Below are 19,145 nucleotides of genomic sequence, written 5' to 3' on the forward strand. Positions count from 1 at the left end.
CCGCTGCGTGCCCCGTGCGCTTGCTTTTGGAAACCCCTGAGTGTCCGGAGGCGCCGCCATAGTGACACAGAAGGGAGCGGAGAGGGAGCGTTGTAGATTTTCGAAGAAGCGGTCAACAGTTGTTAACTTTCTTCTTGTGAACTACAGCCAGGGGATATAGACTGTTATTTCTTTTTTTTTTGGTGGGGGGGTTGTATGAGGGTAGATGTGTTTTTGTGAAATACCGTAGGGTTATGGAATTGTTTGTATTGCCATACGGAGCCGGCGCTGTTGATAGCCGTCTTTGTTTTGGTGGAGAGAAAGGGAGGCCATTTTAGGCCTCGCTCTCTCTTTTTTTTTTTCTTTTGTTTCATTTTCGACAGTGGACTGAACGGATCCTTCTTGGGAGTGAAGGAGGGGGACTGCGCACTTCCGTTTATCGTTCCTAAGCCTGGATCAATCCTATTTTCGCTTGCGCTGTCGTTTCGGACTTGTCGGATCAGCCCCGTGGCGAAGCCAGAGACTTGGCGAGCCCGCCCGCCATGCCGGCCTGTCTGCGCGGACTCTGAAGCAAACCGACGCCGCAAGGCCCGTTTAGAGACCGCGGCTGCGGGACCGTGCGCCGTTGACGGTTGGATGTTTTTTAAGCCAGCCTTTGCCGAAGAAAATTCATTTGGACGTTTTGTCTGAAGGAGATCTGGGACCCCGTGACGGGGGGTGGGGGGGTGTTCTGAATTATGGTGGACTTTCAACATCTACTCGTAACATTGCCGTATGACTACTAAAACTGATGGTCTTGTGCTTGTTGTGGTAGCGCCCGTTACGTTACAGTAACTCATGATTTCAATTAAACCCGTTCATTTAGCTGATCTGTGCTAGATTCTGTGGCTCCGCGGATGTGAAGCGTAATGCCATATCGTCTTCTAGCGAGCGGAAAGGGCACATTATCTGACACACCTGATTGTACGTTCTTATTTTGTTTCCCTGTACGAACCAGGGTAGTGTAATCTGCTATAACAATGTCTTGTGTCCATTATAAATTTTCTTCTAAACTTAACTATGACACGGTCACGTTTGATGGCCTGCACATTACGCTGTGTGACCTGAAGCGGCAGATCATGGGCCGAGAGAAGCTGAAGGCTGCGGATTGCGACTTGCAGATCACTAACGCGCAGACCAAGGAAGGTAAGACAGTCACTCGCTTCGAAACGCGCAGCGTGGTCGTCTTGGCTCTGTGCCGAGCGTGTGTTTGGATTTGTACTGTCGCCGGTAATCGGTTAAAAAAAAACGGTCATCGCCGTTTTGGCTTTGGGGGTTCGTGTTCGGAGCTGGCGTTTCAAGCGAGCCCGCACCCGAACTTGCGGGTCCCGTCCGAGTTCGGAAACGTCTCCGATACACGTGTGGCACATCTGGACCAGTTTGAGCCCGCTTCCTCTTAGATCCGCCAGGTATCATTACTTGATTTAAAAAAAAACAGCACCAGGAGGGGTAGCAGTGCTTTTTCCAAGTTGCATTTTTTGATCTGGTCGGAATGGCGATCGCACGATCGCTTGTGATATTTGGAGACGGGCTGGGGACGGGGAAAATGGCCGGCGGGTCGAAGAGGTGGATTGCAAACGTCCGGGCCTAGCGGTTGTTGTCCGTGGACATGCTCCGCCAGTGACCCCTTCAGGTCGCACTTGGCCGGGACTGAAGGCATCCATTTTGTTCCCTTGCCGACAGTTGTCAAGTGCGCGACAGCAAACGCGCTGTAGATCTTGCAGTTCTGCTGGGTGAGTTGTCTGGTGAAGTCTAGATGTGCACCCTGTGGGTGGTGCGTTGCTAAGAAAATGTTCTCGCAAGGTGGTTGTCGGCACCTTTATTCGGTTGTCTGATGGTCTCAGGGACAGGCCCAAAGCACAACCAGAGAGTGGTTTGATGCACTTGTTTGTAACCATCAGTAGTTTGCAGTCACTTTATTCAAGTATTTCCAGAGTTGACTTCAGGGACCACGTTCTTTTGAGTCTCACAGAGCAGTAGGCGCCGGTATTCAAACTATCCTGTTGTTTGGTTCCTCAGAGTACACTGACGATGGCGCCCTTATCCCCAAGAATTCCTCCGTCATTATCAGAAGGATTCCTATTGGTGGGGTCAAAACTGCAAGCAAAACATTTGTCATGTAAGTATGGATTTCCTTTGATATCAGTGGGAATGAGACATTCCATTTTGGGGGATTAAAGCCCTAACCCAGTTTTGATTCGACTGGGTAGACGTAATTTGGTGTGTTTTTGGTGATTCATGAATTGGCAGCAGTCTGGCAGGTAGTGGGATTAAATTTACCAGTACACGTGCAAAAAATGTGTTAAAGGGATGATCTCAGGCTGTGATTAGTGATCATCTTGAGTGCCAGTAGTCTTCATTTGTGGTTTGTGAAACATAAATTGATCTCTTTAGTTTATTGGGGAAATGTTTTACAGCGATGATGGTAAATTGTTCTATTACTGTCCTCTGTGGGCAGTTTACCAATTCTCTTTGGAGTCTCGTTGAAAGTAGCTTACAACAGCTTTTATTCGTAAGGCTTTCTGTAGTTTGCACTGTGATTTTTCATGAACTGGACTGATCTTATAAGGAGGCTGTGATAGAAACCGTCTGAAGATAATCTTTTTCTTTTCATTTGCTTTCCAGTGATCGTTCTGAACCTCCAAGTGGACCTTCAAAAGCAGTATGTAAAAAAACAAACTCACAATTTCATTTATTTGTTAAATATATTTTATTCTAGTCATTTAAGCACATAAGTGTGTATCTGAAATTCAGAAAAAAATGTTTAAACTTCCTCTGATGTGAAGTGATAAACATCTGGTAATAGTTTGTTGTAACACAATGTATTTTGTGGAATGGTTTACCTTTTTAATTTCAATATTTGCACATTTGTTTAACCTGTGTGTAAATTGGTTTTTGTGCAGGTTAATGCACTGTATTTGATATTCAAAAGCGGGTGGAGTATTGCCTACAAACTGTTGTACAGATCGATGTATGATCGCTTAAGATCATGTTGGCAATGAAGCAAACATGAGAGCATGTTCAAAGCCTGTGTGTCTTTGAGTGCTGCTACATCTGTAAAAGCTGTTGTCTTTGTTTCTTTTGTTTTCTAATAAAAGTGTTTTCAGTGTCATACTTTTCATTTTACATTGTATCACACAGCTTATGTTTCTGACTATTCGTCTTGAAGGAAATTGCTATGATAAGGCACAGCCGTCTTTCCCAAAAACAGGCTTAAGGTCGTTTTGAATGATGTGATCTGGAATGGGTAACCTGGTTACAGCCAAGGCTCAAACAACTGAACTGACCCATAGGATTGGGAGACGTTTCTGATGTGTGTATTAAGAATGCACTAAATTCTGTTATGTCAAGTTAAATTGTTTTTCCAACTATGATTGGGGTTGCACTTTGCTTTATGGCAGCATTTATTTTACAGTTGCTAAGTTTTAGTCTTATGTTTACAGCACCCCAAATGTGCATTGGAAAGAAGTTGTGTGTAGAATCGCACTTAAGTTTCTTTTGGAAGCATCTTGATCGTCCCTTATTTAATGTGAAACCTGATTGTTTGAGCCTTAGCTTTCTTTAACACCTGTTTCAATAATGTGAGCTACATAATATTAGTCTTAGTAGCTTCTTATGTTTTGTTTTTTCTGACTGTAGTGCGCTCGGTCAAAGCTGCACCATCAGAAATATGTATTGTTACAAAATGAAACCATGAAATTCTTCAATGTAACAAGGGTAGCTGTTGCTCAGTATTCGAGGTGCCTAGAGTACATTGCAGCTTGTGCACCCTGACAGCTTTCTGAATGCATTAAGACCTCTCGTAAGGTTTCTGAATAATTCAGACTTGTACTGTTTCCACAAAACCCTTTAACCAACTTCTTCAATGCTCTGTAAGATACAGAACACATCATCTGTCAATAAAATCTGTATGGCATTTTTGAGCACCTCTGACATGGCCTTGTGTGTTGACTTTCATGACAAGTCAGAAAGCAGGATATCTGTGTCACATCGCCTGCCGGGGTGGGAATTGAGAACATCACAGGCATTTTTTTTGAATCGGAGCAAGGGCAATTTCTTTGTCCTGTGGTGTGTGCCGATGAGTTTCCCAAGGTGACCTTATCCTTTGCTGGATAATAGAACTTGAGGGAGTGCTGTCTGGGAACTGAATGTTAACCTTTTTGTTTCCAGATGGTTTTTTTGGGTATTTAACCTGTGGCTTTCATATATTTAGTGATTTTTAAATGCAGTCTGCCAACTGTTTTTCAGTCTTTTTTTAGATTGGTCAAGCTTTTTTAGGAGTCTTACCTAAAAGGTCCCAGATGACCTGAATAAATGTTATTTCCAGGCGTTCATTACTGTCACTGCTCTCGTCTTAGAGTGGGCGCATTGTAAGCTGTAGAAGTCTTAGTAACAACTAATTGATCATACCATCTACACGCAACCTTAGAAATTGACCCAATCACACCATCATTTACCCATGTTGGAAGGGTAATTTTATAAACAAGGAATTTTGTTTCCTGCTGTTTTGCCCAAAGAAACGTTTTCCGCTTAAAACCTATGCCATACAGTCTATCAAAGTATGCTTCAAGTGGACAATTCTCAAAGCAGCTGTTTAAAATTAATTGTTGCTTTCACTAACCATTGTTTCATTAGCATTTTAATTAATGTGCTAATGTTTTCTCGGATGTGAAGATTTTAAAAGCTTTATTTTTGCTGTGAAAGCAAAGCAGTTGGACTCATCGATGACTTCCTATTTTGTAGAAACATTTGTTTATGAAATGCTGCGTGTGGATAATGTTTGTTTCAATCTAAATTGTCTGCTTTTTTTGTTTACGCGTTAAGGCTCTTATTTTAATGTTGCAGTCAATGCCCCCATAAAGTAAGAGTTGCAAAACGGTTCATATTCTCTTAATTTTAAAACATTATACAGCCATTTGAGGTGGGTGACCTGGAGTTAAATGTTTTAATCAGCATTCAGTTTGTTGCATGAAAAATTCGAACTGAAAGAAGTTCATGAATTATGAAAATACGGTAGCATTTTTTTAGTGACTTAACAATCACACAGGAAATCTGCATAACTGCAGCAAAACTAGCTGTTACGTTTTTACAATTGTGCCTTATCATAGCATTAAACTTGAATGTTTTTTTAATTTTCCAACAACAGATTGATGATTCTGCAGCTTCTATTACTCTGGCCCAGCTAACTAAGGTATACACCTGTTTTCTGTTGTACTTTATTATACCTCTTTTGGTTGATTATTTTGTTTTTCAACAAGTTTTCATCCATAGGAAGTTTCTGATAATCCCTGAAATGTCATAACTGTGGTTCTTGGGTGCTTATGTTAATTTACTGATTTTTATTGCCTTATTTTCATGGCATACTTAAATTCTGTTGCATCTAGGGTTTTCATTACATTGTGAAGACATAGTACCTATGCAGCACTTCAGTCACAGCCCCACAGAACCCTAGTTGGGCAGCTTTCATATACAGGATTTATTAACAAAATTCTTAACATCACTCTTCTGAAATGTATTCTGCCATGTACTGGAATTTTTTTTTTTAGATGCTTCGTAACATGGTCCTGACCGTTTTGTTAGGATTCATGCCAGTAGCCTGTTAATTGTTTAAATTACTTCAAGCCATATGCTGAGGCATCTATTTAACCTGACAGTTGCAACATCACACTGTTACTTCTTAGTATTTGTTAGAATGAATTCTCATGGGCTTATTGAAGCATCTCTGCGTCAGATTTCAAATTAGCCATACCTTTGCAAGAGAAAAGACTACGCAATTACTTATGGCAGAATACATGTCCAAGATGCATCTTTAGGTTTATCCAACATTCTTAAGGTTTACTTGAAACAAAACGTGGTTATATTACAGGATACTGAGTAACGTGGTTTAGTAATAAATTAATACCTCAGCTGTTTGCATAGTTGAACTTTTTGCATTTATTTCTAGGTTGTATTCACTTCTGCTATGCGGCCTATTTACACTTCTAGTGCATTTTTATATGAGATGGCCTGTTGTAATTCAAGGCAGTGCAAAAATTATGTTCAGTGTACAGCCTGGAAAAGCTGCACCTGTTTCAAAGGGAGGTTGCTTTTTTTTTATCCTTGTTGCTCAGTATCCTAGTGATGGGAAAATGTAGTGGTGTTGGGTATAATGTAGCAGCTTGAGTACAAGCTGTGCAGTGCACGTGCTGTCCTGTGAAGAGTTTGTGCTGCTCTGATGTGGGGATGGAGGGGAGTACCTGTAAAGCCCTCTTACCTTATTATACAGTGGTCACACCTGTCCTGATACCATCGGGAAGTTTGTTTGCTGACTTCATGGAAGTGGGCCGAGTTGGTACCGTAATTCAACTCATTTGTTCCGTAATCGGGTTTTGTGAAGAGGAATATGCAGTGTGCTGTCCATTTCCGTATATGGGAGGACCATTTCCGCTTGGTCACGGCTCTGAACATTTATGTCTTGTTTAAATATTCGTACGTTTTTTAAGCAGCGTAAAGGACTTTGTTCTTTGCGTCTGTTCTCTGTTGTGTTTTTATGCCATGTGAACTTGTATTTTGTGCGGTTCTTGAATAGAGGAGTTTGGAGAGTGTGCCAAAGGGTTTGTTTAAGCTCTAGAAAGAGTTAGCAGCTAAGGCATTCCTTCAGAAAATATTTTTTTTTCTTCTCCAGGTCAATATGGATGATATGGAGTAATTTGTTTTATGCAAAACTCTCGTTTACATGCTGGGATAAAAGTGAAACATTAGTATTTCCTCAGCCTGTAGTAATGTGCGAAAGTCTTAAATAGAAAGTCGGTAAACTAATTTAGAATCATGGCTTCAGTATAAAATATAACCTTTGGCTAACATTCTTCATTTTGGCAATGGTAAGGATTTTTTTCCATATCCCGTATTCCCGTTATGGCTGTTGTCTGTTCACACGATTCTTCTGTTATATTGCTTGTAGTCCTGTTACCACTGTTGAACTTTGAACAGCTGTTAAATTCCTGAAACAATTTATAGGTTTTCTCAGTTTGTACTTCGGCATATGTTGTGTTCTAAACAAAGATGTATCTAGGTCGAGCCAATAAACTGTTTGAACAGTTCGTCTGTTTTATGAATGAGTGGCTAACTTCAGATTCTGGAAAAAAAGGTTTTGACAGCAGGAAATGTTTGCTATCTCTTAGGCCCGGGGCATAACTGTATTCCATGTACTGCTATAAAACAAAGGTTGTGTAAATGTGTGTAAGTGCACATCAATGGATATTTTACTGTCTACTGGGGAAAATGTTAGAAAGTTTGATTTCCAGCACAGTTAAAATTGTAATTGTTCAATCGCTTGGTGTCAATTTCCATTATTTTTGAAACAGGAAATTTGACCAAAATTATAAGCTTGTGCTCCACAGTCTTTCCAGTCTTTTGTTGGTCTTGTAAATTCCTCTGTATCAAGACACCCTGATGTGTCAGAGGTTGGACATAATTTGTTTGTAAACCAGTAAATACAGGTAAACAAAGCTCTTTATTGTTCATTCAGAGGAATGAAGTGGAAGAAGGTGGAAAAAGTTGGTATGTATGTACCTTCGTGACCGATGTGTCAAATTTAGTTCGTTTTCGAGTACCTTTAAGTAAGTTTTCATGTATTCATTTTCTAGTACAATAGATGATGTCGTCCTTGCAGTACTTCTGTTTAACAAGTTATGCACTGGGCTTAATGGATTATTAAGCACTTGACAAGTGTAGACATCAATCCCAGACAGAATCACTGCATTACGCACACAGTGGCTTCAGGGACTCCCCATTTCATCTCCAGTCGGGTGTACAACATGCAGGCAGTCGGCTACTCTTTACAGGATATTGTGTGTGATCGTCTCTGGCTTTATGGAATGTGTTATTAGTATTTTTCCTAATTTGTCTGTCAAAAAATTGCCTGTTGCACAGACTGCCAATCTGGCTGAAGCAAATGCATCTGAAGAAGATAAAATTAGAGCTATGATGTCACAGTCTAACCACGAATATGATCCAGTCCAGTAAGTCATTTTAACGTAGTCATTTTGAACATTTACCATTTGTTTTTAACATCTTGCTGTTTTGTTGTGCAGAAGCAACTTAATCATGTGTTTTTGTGCAGCTATATGAAGAAGCTTGTGGGACCTCCTCCACCAAACTACACCTGCTATCGCTGTGGAAAGAATGGCCACTACATTAAAAACTGCCCCACTAATGGGGTATGTACTAAGATGTCTTTGTAACTTGTACATTATTTTAGTTTATAGGGTTCTGCGCCTATTGTGGAGTTATTTGCAAGTCAAATTGATGAGAATAGGAACATTTAATCGAGAAGCACTTTGCAGCTTCTCCTTTGACTGTTTTTGAAGTTTTAAAGTTGCAGGCATTTAACTGAGAACTACACACCTCTAAAGAAGGGTGTTATGTAACATAAGTGCTTAACTAGTATGTAGGTATTAATTAACCCTGATGTCTTGGCTAATTTCTGCTCTGACTTTGCATAGTTTGACCTTCCCAAAGGTCCCACTTATGTTGGTGAAGCAGTTTCTCATTTCTGCCACTGGTCTACTGTGCATTGAGACTGCTGGGGCACAATGGTGGCGAATGAACCCCCCCTTATATGTAAAGCAGTTTTTGAGTTCTTTGGGATGAAAACCATAATTTATATGCAATTAAAAATGTGATAATTCATTAAAATTAATAAACCCACAAGATGCCTCTGGGACCACAAAATCACCCTTATTTTGTTTTTAAGGCTTAAATATGTGCTATTTCTAGGACAAAAGCTTTGAGGCCCCCCCGAGGATAAAGAAGAGCACAGGAATTCCTCGCAGCTTCATGGTGGAGGTGGATGACCCCAGCATGAAGGGAGCGATGCTTACGAATACAGGCAAATACGCCATTCCCACCATCGATGCGTAAGTGCTTTGGAAGTCTTGCGTTCCGTTTACTTAGAACTGGAGTTCATTCATTTTGCATGCTTTGCGTGCGTTATTGTAAATAAAAGCTTTTATAAATTGGACTTTATGAAATCATAGTTGCTTTATGAGCATTTATATTAAGTGTCATGTAGTACAAACTCAGCTTTTTGACTTTAAACACCGCACACTGTTCATTATTTGGATCTGGTGTGCTTTTTTTTTACCATTGCATATTGGTGGTAGGGACGTTTCAGTCACGGCTTGTCTGATTTTCGTAAACCAGTAATTTGACTGTTGTGTGTATTTTACATTTTGTCCCTGCTCTTCTGGTCAATCAGAGAGGCGTATGCCATCGGGAAGAAGGAGAAGCCCCCTTTCCTCCCACAGGAGCAGTCTTCATCCTCCGAGGAGGAGGACCCAGTGCCCGACGAGCTGCTCTGCCTCCTCTGTAAAGACCTGATGACCGATGCTGTGGTCATTCCCTGCTGCGGGAACAGCTACTGTGATGACTGTGAGTGTTTTGCAAGAAGCAGTACTGAGCCACAAACTGTTTTCACAAGTTGTTGCATAATTTGCACTACTGTAGAAAGTGTATCCGTCTCAGATTTGTTGAATTTGAAAGGTAAAAGCAGAACAGGTGAATGCTTTTTAGAGTGAAATAAACAGTGCACACGTGAATTCTATAGCTTTGATATATTAATAAATTTGGGGAAATTACATGTTGAGTTTATATTGTCAGGATTCCAGTTTTGTGTTCTCTCTTCTGGTGTTGTGTAAATGTTTTGGGGACTTTTTATTAAGTACATTTTTCTATCATGTCATGGGACAAGTAGCTGAATATTTCTATATACAATATTAAAATGGGGGTATTATTATATTCACAGGTATTAGGACTTTTCTTCTGGATTCCGATGAGCATGTGTGCCCTACCTGTCATCAGCCAGATGTTTCTCCTGATGCCTTGATTGCTAACAAATTCCTACGACAGGTATAATATGTCAGTCGGGCGTTTTTTACTGTGCGAGTCGGGGCTAGCTATAATTAATACCTTTGTCTTTCAAAACGAACTTTGAGCAGGATAATTAACATTAATTTCCAAGACCATTAACAGTTTTCAAGGCTTTGATTTGTGATACATTTAAAGGAAAGGCCTTTGCGCACTTACCAACAGCGACCAAAGGAAAACATTTAATCGGGTGTAGAAATGGAAGGATCTTTAAGTACTCTCAAATGTGTGTTATATGAGCTAACACATGCCTGTCCAGGCTTGTAAAGAACTATTTCACCTGTTCTTCTCACTCTGTAAATGCAAACAGTGTTTCAGAAAAAGCTTGTTCTGCCCGTAGGCTGTTAATAACTTCAAGAACGAGACTGGCTACACGAAGCGGCTTCGGAAGGGGCAGGCTCAGGTGGCGCCACCAGTGATGCCGAGCCAGCCCAGGCCGCCAGTGCAGCGCCCAGCCCAGCCTCCACTCAGACTTCCCACGTCGAGGCAGCAGGACCCGCTGATGGCCAACATCTCCCGCCCCACCGCTTCGGCCACGCCCCCCCCGGCCGCCCTGGCCAACCTGCTGCCGCCTGTGACCCAGCAGCCGCCGCCCGCCCTGCCCCCCTCTGCCCACGCCGGGGCGGCCTCCCTGCAGGTGAACCAGGTCAGCAGCGGGGCCGCGGCAGCAGAGGTGTCCACTTCCTCGCCCTCCCCCCAGCCCCTCGCCAAGCAGGAGGAGCCAGCCGTGGCCAAGTGAGTCCAGGCCCTGACTGACGGGCGGTTTGAATTAATTCCTCTACTCCAGCGGAGACGGCGTTGTGAGTGGGGGGGGTAGTTGTATAAAATAAAAAAGAATCATTTTAAAAGAATATTTCTAGCAGTATAAAATTAGTCCCGTCTCGCAGTTTGTTTTTGGATTGCTAAGTTACGTTTTTCTTTCCCCAACCTTCCCAGGGAGCCTGAGAAGGTTGTCGTCAGTGCGGCCCCATCTGGTCCAGTTTCATCAGATCCATCTCTGACCCCTTCTATTATACCTAAGGTACAGGGAAGAGACAAGGGGATTAAAGGGTGGCAGGTAACGGTTGAAAATCTTCATGTGCGCTCAATTCAGCTTTCTTTTCTGTCTTGGAACAAGGGGTTTCATGTGCCAGTGATTGGACACCCTCACTCCCTCGGGCACTCAATTCCTACAACAGGTGAGACCTTCTCCCAGTTCTACAGTTCGCTCTCATATTTCACCGAGTCCGTGAACTGGTCGCTTTGAATTGTTTCTAAAATTGACTTATTTCCTTCCAGGACAGCCATTACGATCTAACCCTCCCCGATCTGGAGGCAGCAGACCCGCCTGGGAGACGTACGTAGAGTGACTGAGTTTAATATTTTAATGTTATTTAATCATTCAATTGATAAAGAATTTCGTTCCTCTCGGGCAACATTTCTGATAAAAGTGAATTGGGGTGAATGTGCATCTCCAGTTAAAAGAACAGTTTTGATAATACTCGTAGATGAACCCGGGGAGGAGGTGGTTGACGCGTGTTGCATCAGGTGGGTTTCTGGGTCTTGCAGGTCTTCCAGCAGAGGCAGGCAGCACGGCGAGCGCCCCCCGCGAGCTCCGGCCGCCACCGCCACCGTGGCTCTCCCGACAGCTGCCCAGGCCTACGTGCCCCCCTCCCACTTCGCCCCGCCGGCTCACCCGATGCCCCAGCCGCCCGGCGTGACGCCCCAGCCGTTCCCGATGCAGTACGCCGCGGGGCAGGCCCCGGCGGCCGGCTACCCCTTGCCCCCTCCGGTGTACCCTCCTGCCCCGGCCACGGTGGCCACCCCCTGGGCCCCTCCCGGGACCCCGGCCGTGATGCCCAGCACCTTGCCTTCCCTGACCCCGGCCCCCTTCCTCTCCAAGGAGGAGTTCTACAGGCAGCAGCGGCGTCTGAAGGAAGAGTGAGTTGCAGTTCTGTTGGTTTCTCTCAGCCCGAATCGACTGCACACGGTTCTGCAATTACAAATTGCTGACTCCCAGTTGTGTTGTTCGGCATTGACGCATTTATTCAGACCCTGAGCTGGGACATAAAAGGAGTCATCCAGCGTTTTTGTTTTCATGTTTACCAAAAGTGAAGCTGAAATGTCTTTTTAGTCTATTAAGTGTACCGTTTTATGACATTTTTTGTAGTTCTCTGTTTAATTAATGTAGCCTTTTCTGACGTAGCAGCCTCAAATCAAGTATTATAGCGCAACCCGGTTCCGTCATAGTATTTGTCTGATAATTAGCCAGCTGTAGTTATGTGCACAGCTAAAGTGAGGTCTGCTTTGATTAATTTTTCCCTCTGTAAGAAATGTGTAAGAAAAGAACTTTCTGGTAGAAGTTGGAATGATGAAATGATGCCCTTGTCTGACATTTTTTTAACCTTCCAGTTTTATCTCCTTCCTGTTTTCAATAAATAGTTCCCACTGTCGATTCGTTGCCAGGGAGAAGTCCAAGCTTGAGGAGTTTACTAATGACTTTGCAAAAGAGCTTCTGGAGTACAGAAAGATTCAAAAGGAAAGGAGACGCTCTTACTCAAGGTGAATAATTAAAAAATGGTATAATACGTCGCGTATATTTCTTTAACGTTCAATGGTTTCAACTTTCCTGTTTGCTTTGTATTATTATGCACCTAATAGACACTCGTCTTGTTCTGATTCTTCATTTGCGATCTTGAGCTCGACACTCGAGCGAGCTGTTCTACTGCTTTCGACTCTGCATGAGTGTTGATTCATGGAAGGCGGTGCACTGCGCATGTTGTCACATGGCTCATTAATAATAATAATAATAATAATTGCTTACACTTATATAGCGCTTTTCTGGACACTCCACTCAAAGCACTTTACAGGTAATGGGGACTCCCCTCCACCACCACCAGTGTGCAGCCCCACCTGGGTGATGCGATGGCAGCCATAGTGCGCCAGAACGCTCCCCACACACCAGCTCTCAGTGGGGAGGAGAGCAGAGTAATGTAGCCAATTCATAGCTGGGGATTATTAGGGGGCCATGATTGGTAAGGGCCAATGGGAAATTTGTCCAGGACACCGTTACACCCCTACTCTTTTCGAGAAACGCCCTGGGATTTTTTAATGACCACAGAGAGTCAGGACCTCGGTCTTACGTCTCATCCGAAGGACAGCGCCTGTTTATAGTATAGTGTCCCCGTCACTATACTGGGTCATTAGGACCCACATGGACTGCAGGGTAAGCGCCCCCTGCTGGCCCCACTAACACCTTTTCCAGCAGCAGCCTTAGTTATTCTTATCCTCTCCGTGTCCCTTTCCTCTCTGCAGGTCCAAATCCCCCTACAGCGGCTCGTCCTACAGCGGCAGCTCGTACTCCTACTCCAAATCCCGGTCCCGCTCCCGCTCCTCCCGCTCCTACTCGCGCTCCCTGAGCCGCTCCCGGTCCCGCTCGCGCTCCCGCTCCCGGTCCTACTCCCGCTCGCCGGCCTACCCCCGGCGCGGCGGGCGGGGCCGCAGCCGCAGCTATCGCTCCCGGTCCCGCTCCCACGGCTACCACCGCTCTCGAACCCGCTCCCCGGCTTACAGGGGAGGGGGCGGCGGAGGAGGAGGAGGAGGGGGAGGAGGAGGAGGAGGTGGGGGCGGCGGCGGCAGTGGAGGGTATCGGTCCCGCTCCAGGTCTCCGGGCGGTTACAGGGCCCACAGCCCCAGCAAGAAACCGCTGCCCCCCTCGCAGCCTGAGCCCGACAGGAAATTCCTGAACCGCTACCGAGAGGTGCCGCCCTATGACGCCAAGGCCTACTACGGCCGCTCGGTTGACCAGAGAGACCCGTTTGAGAGGGAGAGGTACAGGGAGTGGGAGAGGGAGTACCGGGAGTGGTACGAGAAATACTTCAAGAACTACAGCAACCCCGCCGGCAACCTGCCCAGGGTGCGGGCACCCCAAGCCAACCGAGAGCACTTCACGCCCGAGAGGTTTGCTGCACCCAGGCCCAGGGATAACTCCCCGTATGGCCGGGGGCGAAGAGAGGAATACCCGCCTTCCGGCCAGAGTCATGGGAACCCTCCGAGGGGCCGAAACGTGCCGCAGACCTACCAAGAGAAGTTTGCTTTCAAAGAAGCTCACAGCTTGGCAGTCGCCACTGCTTGCCCTGCCCGGGGTGGCAGCAGAGAGCCCCGGAAAGCTTCGAAAGAGAAAGAAATCGGTGGCAATTCTGCCGCAGACCCCAAAGGCCTTAAACACAAGAAGCACAGAAAGAGGAGGAAGGGTGAGGAAGGCGACATGTTCCCTCAGTCTGACACCCTGGAGGGCTCTAGGAAGTCGGGAGCTGGGGATGAGGGGAAAGGTGAATCCATGCTGATGCCCCCGAGCCGTGACGACGCCACTCCCGTCAGGGATGAGCCCATGGAAAGCTCTTCTCTGCCTTACAAAGCCACCTCGGACAAGGACAGGAGGGAGAAGTCTAAGGGCAAAAGCGAGAAGCCGAAACGCAAGCCGGAAACCAGCACAGTGAAGAAGGAATCCTCAACGGCTAAGGTGGTGAAATCGTCCAGGGACAAGCAAGCAGAGACGGACCGTGACAAGTCTCCCCGCATGGAGCCTGCGGTCAAAAAGGCGAAGGAAGATTCGTCCCAGAAAGCGGATGCCTCCAAGCAGCACGCGTCTCAGCGAGAGGACAAAGGCCCCCCTTCCCGGAGAGCAACGCAGAAGCCGGCCAAGCAGCTTCAGGAGCCCAAGAGCTCCAAAGAGGAGGTGAAGGCGAAGAAGGAGTACGTCAAGGAAAGCACCAAGCATGACAAGCCTCCCGCCAAGGAGGAGAAGCCCAAGAGAGAGGCTGAGAAGTCGACCAAAGCTGAGGAGAAACCCTCCAGCAAAACGGTGGATGTGAAACCAGAGAAACGGAAAAGGAAAGAGGAGAAGAGCACCGAGAAAGACCCGGGCGCCCCTCCCGTGAAGTTACCCAAGGTTGAGGCGGCCGAAGGAGCGAAGCAGTCGCCGAGGCCGAAGCCCGAGCCGGAGGGCGAGAAACCGTCGGAGAAGGAAAAGGAGAAGGAGAAGGCCGTCTTGAAATCGCCGACGGAGAATGAGGAGAAGCTGGCTCCCGCCAGGAAGATCAAAATCAACCGCGAGATGGGCAAGAAGATCGTGCCCGGGGAGAGTGCGGCGGCGGCGGAAGAGCCAGCTGAGGTGCCTGGGAAGGCAAAGCCCGAGAAGGCGAAGGCCAAGGTCCGCCGGAAGGTCCAGGCAGCTGATGGGACCTTCTCCCTCTTGGTGGATTATACCAGGTGAGATCATTCTTTTTTACATCGGATCTTTTATATTTAAATAAGACTTTTAAAAACCTCCCCTTTTAACATATTTGGTGTAATGTTAAAGCTAGATGCCAGTGTTTTTCGGCTGTTTTCCTTTTATTATTCTACCGAAAATGCGCATTAATCCCATAGTTTAACTAAAGATATGCGTTTGGTTTGGATTTATTTTTTGTTTTGTAGTATTTATAAAAGAGCCACATCTGCGCATTAATACCAAAATATTTTTGTTATAAAGGTAATGATGTGAACAGAAGTACAGTTAATTAAAACCCCAGCAAAGCTTGTTTTGTCTAATATTTGCCAATGTTTGGTTTAGCACGAGTTCCACTGGGGGAAGTCCCATTAAAAAGCTCGAAGAAAAAGTGGACGCAAAGAAAACGGTAGTGAAGACTTTGGAAGAGTACACCAACGACAGCTCGACCCCTGCAGAAGACGAGATAGTCATGATCCAGGTCCCCCGTTCTAAATGGGAGAAGGAAGACTACGAATCTGAAGACGAGGAGGCCAAGTCGTCGGCCCCCCCAGCGGACGCTAACCCCGGCACCCCGGCTACCGTGAAACCCGCAGCTGCCAAACCGACCGCCACTGTGAAACCAGTCGACAGGGAGTCTCCCAAGCTAGACAAGGCCCCCCCAGCGCCGAAGGAGACCCCTGCCCAGGAGCCCCTGCCGGAGAGCAAGCCCACCAAGCCCGCAGCTCAGGGAGACAAGGAGAAGGAGAGGGACAGGGAGAAGGGGAAGGAAAAGGAGCGGAGCGCCTCGGACAGGGACGCCGCGGAGAAGAGGAAGTCGGCTACCTCTCACGCGGAGAAGGAGCGGGTCCCGGAGCGCAGCAGCGAACACGGCAGCGAGAAAAGCACCTCCTCCGCCTCGCACTCGTCCTCTAAGGACAGGGCTCCGGACAAAGGCGAGAGCGCCGCTCGGAAGCCGGCGAGCAAGGACTCCGCCGCTGCCGCCGACAGGAAGACGGAGCACAGCAGCAGCTCGAGAGACTATTCCAGCTCCAAAAGGAGGGATGAAAAGCCTAGAGAGTCTACAAAGAGGAGGGACTCCCCTCTCTCCCCCAAGGATCACGTACCCCCTCCAAAGAGCAGAGAGCGGGAGGCGCACGTCGACACTGTGAAGAAAGGAGCCGCCGAACCAAAGAGGACAGAGCACAGCCCCGCGAGGGACAAGAGGGTCCACCCTGACCACAAAGCAGCCCCAGACTCCAAGAGAACGGGGCCAGAGGAGCACCGATCGGAGAGGCCGGCTGGCAAGGACGCGAACCGGCACTCGGATCCGAGGAGCGCCAAGGACCGGGATCACGGCGCTCAGAAGCCAGCGCACAGGGCGGCCTCCCCGGAGCTCAGATCGGAGGGCGAGAGGGCGGGCGGCCGAGGGGACCGCGAGCACGGCAAGACCAAGGTCCCGCTGGTCCGCTCCGCGCGGCTGTCCACCGACCTGGCCCGGGAGACGGACGAGGCGGCCTTCGTCCCGGACTACAGCGAGAGCGACAGCGACAGCGAGGCCTCGGAGCCCGACGGCAAGGCGGAGCAGAGGGCGAAGGAGAAGGGCTTGGAGAGCAGCCCCAGCGCCAGCCCCTCGGGGAGCCAGGCCCGGAGCAGCAGCGCCAGCTCCACCGGCAGCCAGGACAGCAAGAAGAAGAAGAAGAAGAAGGACAAGAAGAAGCACAAGAAACACAAGAAACACAAAAAACACAAGAAGCACGCTGCTAACGAGTCCGAGTCCGAGATGAAGGGACAGAAACACAAGCATAAGAAAAAGAAGTCCAAAAAGAGCAAGGACAAGGAGAAAGACAAGGAGAAGGAGGACCAGAAACCGAAAGCGGCCGTATGAGACCTGCTAGAGGGAATGGACTCGGGTCTGCTCACGTCATTTTTGTAACAATATCAGTATGTTGTACAGAGAATTCTGCTTTGTAAATAATCAGAGGGATAAATGCACCGCATGTAAAAAACAAAACAAAAAAACATCGCTCCATAGCTTTTTTTTTATTTCGATAAATGGGGATTATAAATAAATACAAAAAATGTACAGAAATGAATTTGGCCGTACAGAGGGTGTCACGAAAGAAAGTTGCAGTATTTAAGAGGTTTCCCACTCGGAAGGCTGAGGGTTATAACACGCAGATTTTTGCTTTTAATTTTTAAGGCGTTCAGGCAAATATTATTTTTTTTAGGGAAAGGATCTTCAGTGCAAAAGATATTTTAAGTCCCCCTGAAGGGATCTCTCCTCCCAGATGGAATTCTGTTTTTAACACCCATGTGTGTACTACTTCTCCAGTAGAGTAAAAATAAGAGCCTGGTGAAAGCACTTTATAGACAGAACGGTGTTACGACAGCCTGATGGAACAAAGGCGATTATGTACCTCATGTTTGAAAAGAGATTTCAACTAATTACATCTTTTCTATGTGATATGTATGGCAATAATCTTATCATCTGGAATGGATCTTGTTTTAATGATTTACTGGCATCATGCACATCCCTAAGATAAACAAGTGGGAGTGGGGATCTACTGTACTGTGAATTTTTTTTTCTCCACATTTTGTATTGCCTCAGTGGAAGGGCTTTCGTTTAAACGGCTATCAACTGAATTCTAAAGAAAAAAAGGGCCTTTCTATGTCATTTTGATTGTAATAAAATTTTTTCAGCATTTAAGGATGCCTCCCGTGTTTTTATTTTTATTGTGAAAGGGTAAAGTTGGCGGATGGGTTGTCTTATTTAAAAAATATATTTTGTTACACTATGTGAGCAAGCGAATTTAATGTAAAACAGGAGCAGTGAATTGTTTAACCTCTGACCTAGTAATTACAAACTTATCTGTAATTGAAATGTTCTGTATTAAAAGAAGGTACACTTGCCCTGGAAATCTGGGTTTTAAGAGGGAAATATAGAAATATCCATGGTATATAAAGTCTGCTTGCAGTATTGAAATTGAAAATGGTGTAGATATTCTAGCAAATATTAAATGTATAATGTAAATGTGGTTTATGTAGGTGAGGATAAAGTGGGGGCAACAAAACCTGCTGCGATACTTGATTCTGCCACCAGGTGGCGTCAAGGCAGTGTGATCTTGTTTCCTTGTATGTGTTTAGTATCTTGAGGTTGCCATCCACCGATTTGAATTAAAAAACAACGAACTCTGCTAAGCAAGCAGTTTCGCACAATCAGTAAGGCTATCAAACCTGGTTTAAACTGATGACACCAAGAGGACAGTTGTCTTCAAATCTGAGGCTCGTGTTCCTGCTGGAGCGATTTTAATCCCACATTTTTGCTTGCAGACGTTTTATTGATGAAAGAAGAAGTTGAAGGACATTTGTTTTCCAACCGGTAATTAAACCGGAGCCCGGCGAGCCCCCATCCACCCTCCTGCACCAATAGGACATACGATCCGGGGTCTGACATTTCATTTTTGTGGATGGGTGTGCTGTAGCCGTCGGCATGCGGGAGGCGACAGGAGGAGGGGCGCGCCAGCGATGGCGGAGCAGGTGCTCTCTCGGCTGCAGCCCCAGAGGGAGGCTCTCCAGCAGCCTGCGCGAGTCGGCCCGCGTGACAGCTTGTGATGCGGGAGAGGGTCTAAACCCCTCGCCCTGTTGAGCGAGCAGCCAGGGCTTTTAGAACTCCAGTGGGATGATCACCAGGAGGCCCCTTGATGTCTCGAGAGTACAGCTGGAGGTGCGCATTTGACCAAAACGCCCGGGAATCACGCCTTCGGGCGGCGGGGTGGGGGGAGGGTAATGGTGGGACATTGACGAGGAAGGGAAGCGGGACCCGGGGCAGTCGGACCCTTTCGGTTCCTTTTTACGTTTCCTGCCGTTTGCAATGGGTTCCACGTAGGGAGCAGAAACCCCCACACGCTCCTGAGCGGTGTAAAACGTCGAAGGTCACCCTATGGACATCCAAGTGCTGGAATAGGCAGAGCTCGGTTTCCCTAAGCCCTGA

General features: G+C 46.4%; 1 protein-coding gene across 3 annotated transcripts; it reads left to right on the forward strand.

Moving 5' to 3' along the window:
* The first annotated feature begins 20 nt into the window (after nucleotides 1-20).
* rbbp6 (retinoblastoma binding protein 6) lies at nucleotides 21-17,861 on the forward strand. Of its 3 annotated transcripts, none has more exons than XM_069181091.1 (17): nucleotides 21-1,164; nucleotides 2,038-2,137; nucleotides 2,644-2,680; nucleotides 5,165-5,209; nucleotides 7,930-8,018; nucleotides 8,120-8,216; nucleotides 8,776-8,915; nucleotides 9,257-9,429; nucleotides 9,803-9,906; nucleotides 10,265-10,659; nucleotides 10,861-10,945; nucleotides 11,042-11,102; nucleotides 11,203-11,260; nucleotides 11,452-11,844; nucleotides 12,346-12,465; nucleotides 13,219-15,174; nucleotides 15,518-17,861. In XM_069181091.1, exons 1-17 carry the CDS (start codon nucleotides 999-1,001, stop codon nucleotides 17,037-17,039), a joined length of 5,541 nt encoding a protein of 1,846 aa, XP_069037192.1. In that variant the 5' UTR covers nucleotides 21-998; the 3' UTR covers nucleotides 17,040-17,861. The 3 variants fall into 3 exon arrangements, with proteins under 3 accessions (XP_069037192.1, XP_069037193.1, XP_015215913.2); XM_069181092.1 differs by having other exon boundaries at nucleotides 12,370-12,465; XM_015360427.2 differs by having other exon boundaries at nucleotides 11,473-11,844.
* The last annotated feature ends 1,284 nt before the right edge of the window (nucleotides 17,862-19,145 follow it).

Source organism: Lepisosteus oculatus, chromosome 19 (genome assembly GCF_040954835.1).
Source record: "Lepisosteus oculatus isolate fLepOcu1 chromosome 19, fLepOcu1.hap2, whole genome shotgun sequence".
Lineage (NCBI taxonomy): Eukaryota > Metazoa > Chordata > Actinopteri > Semionotiformes > Lepisosteidae > Lepisosteus > Lepisosteus oculatus.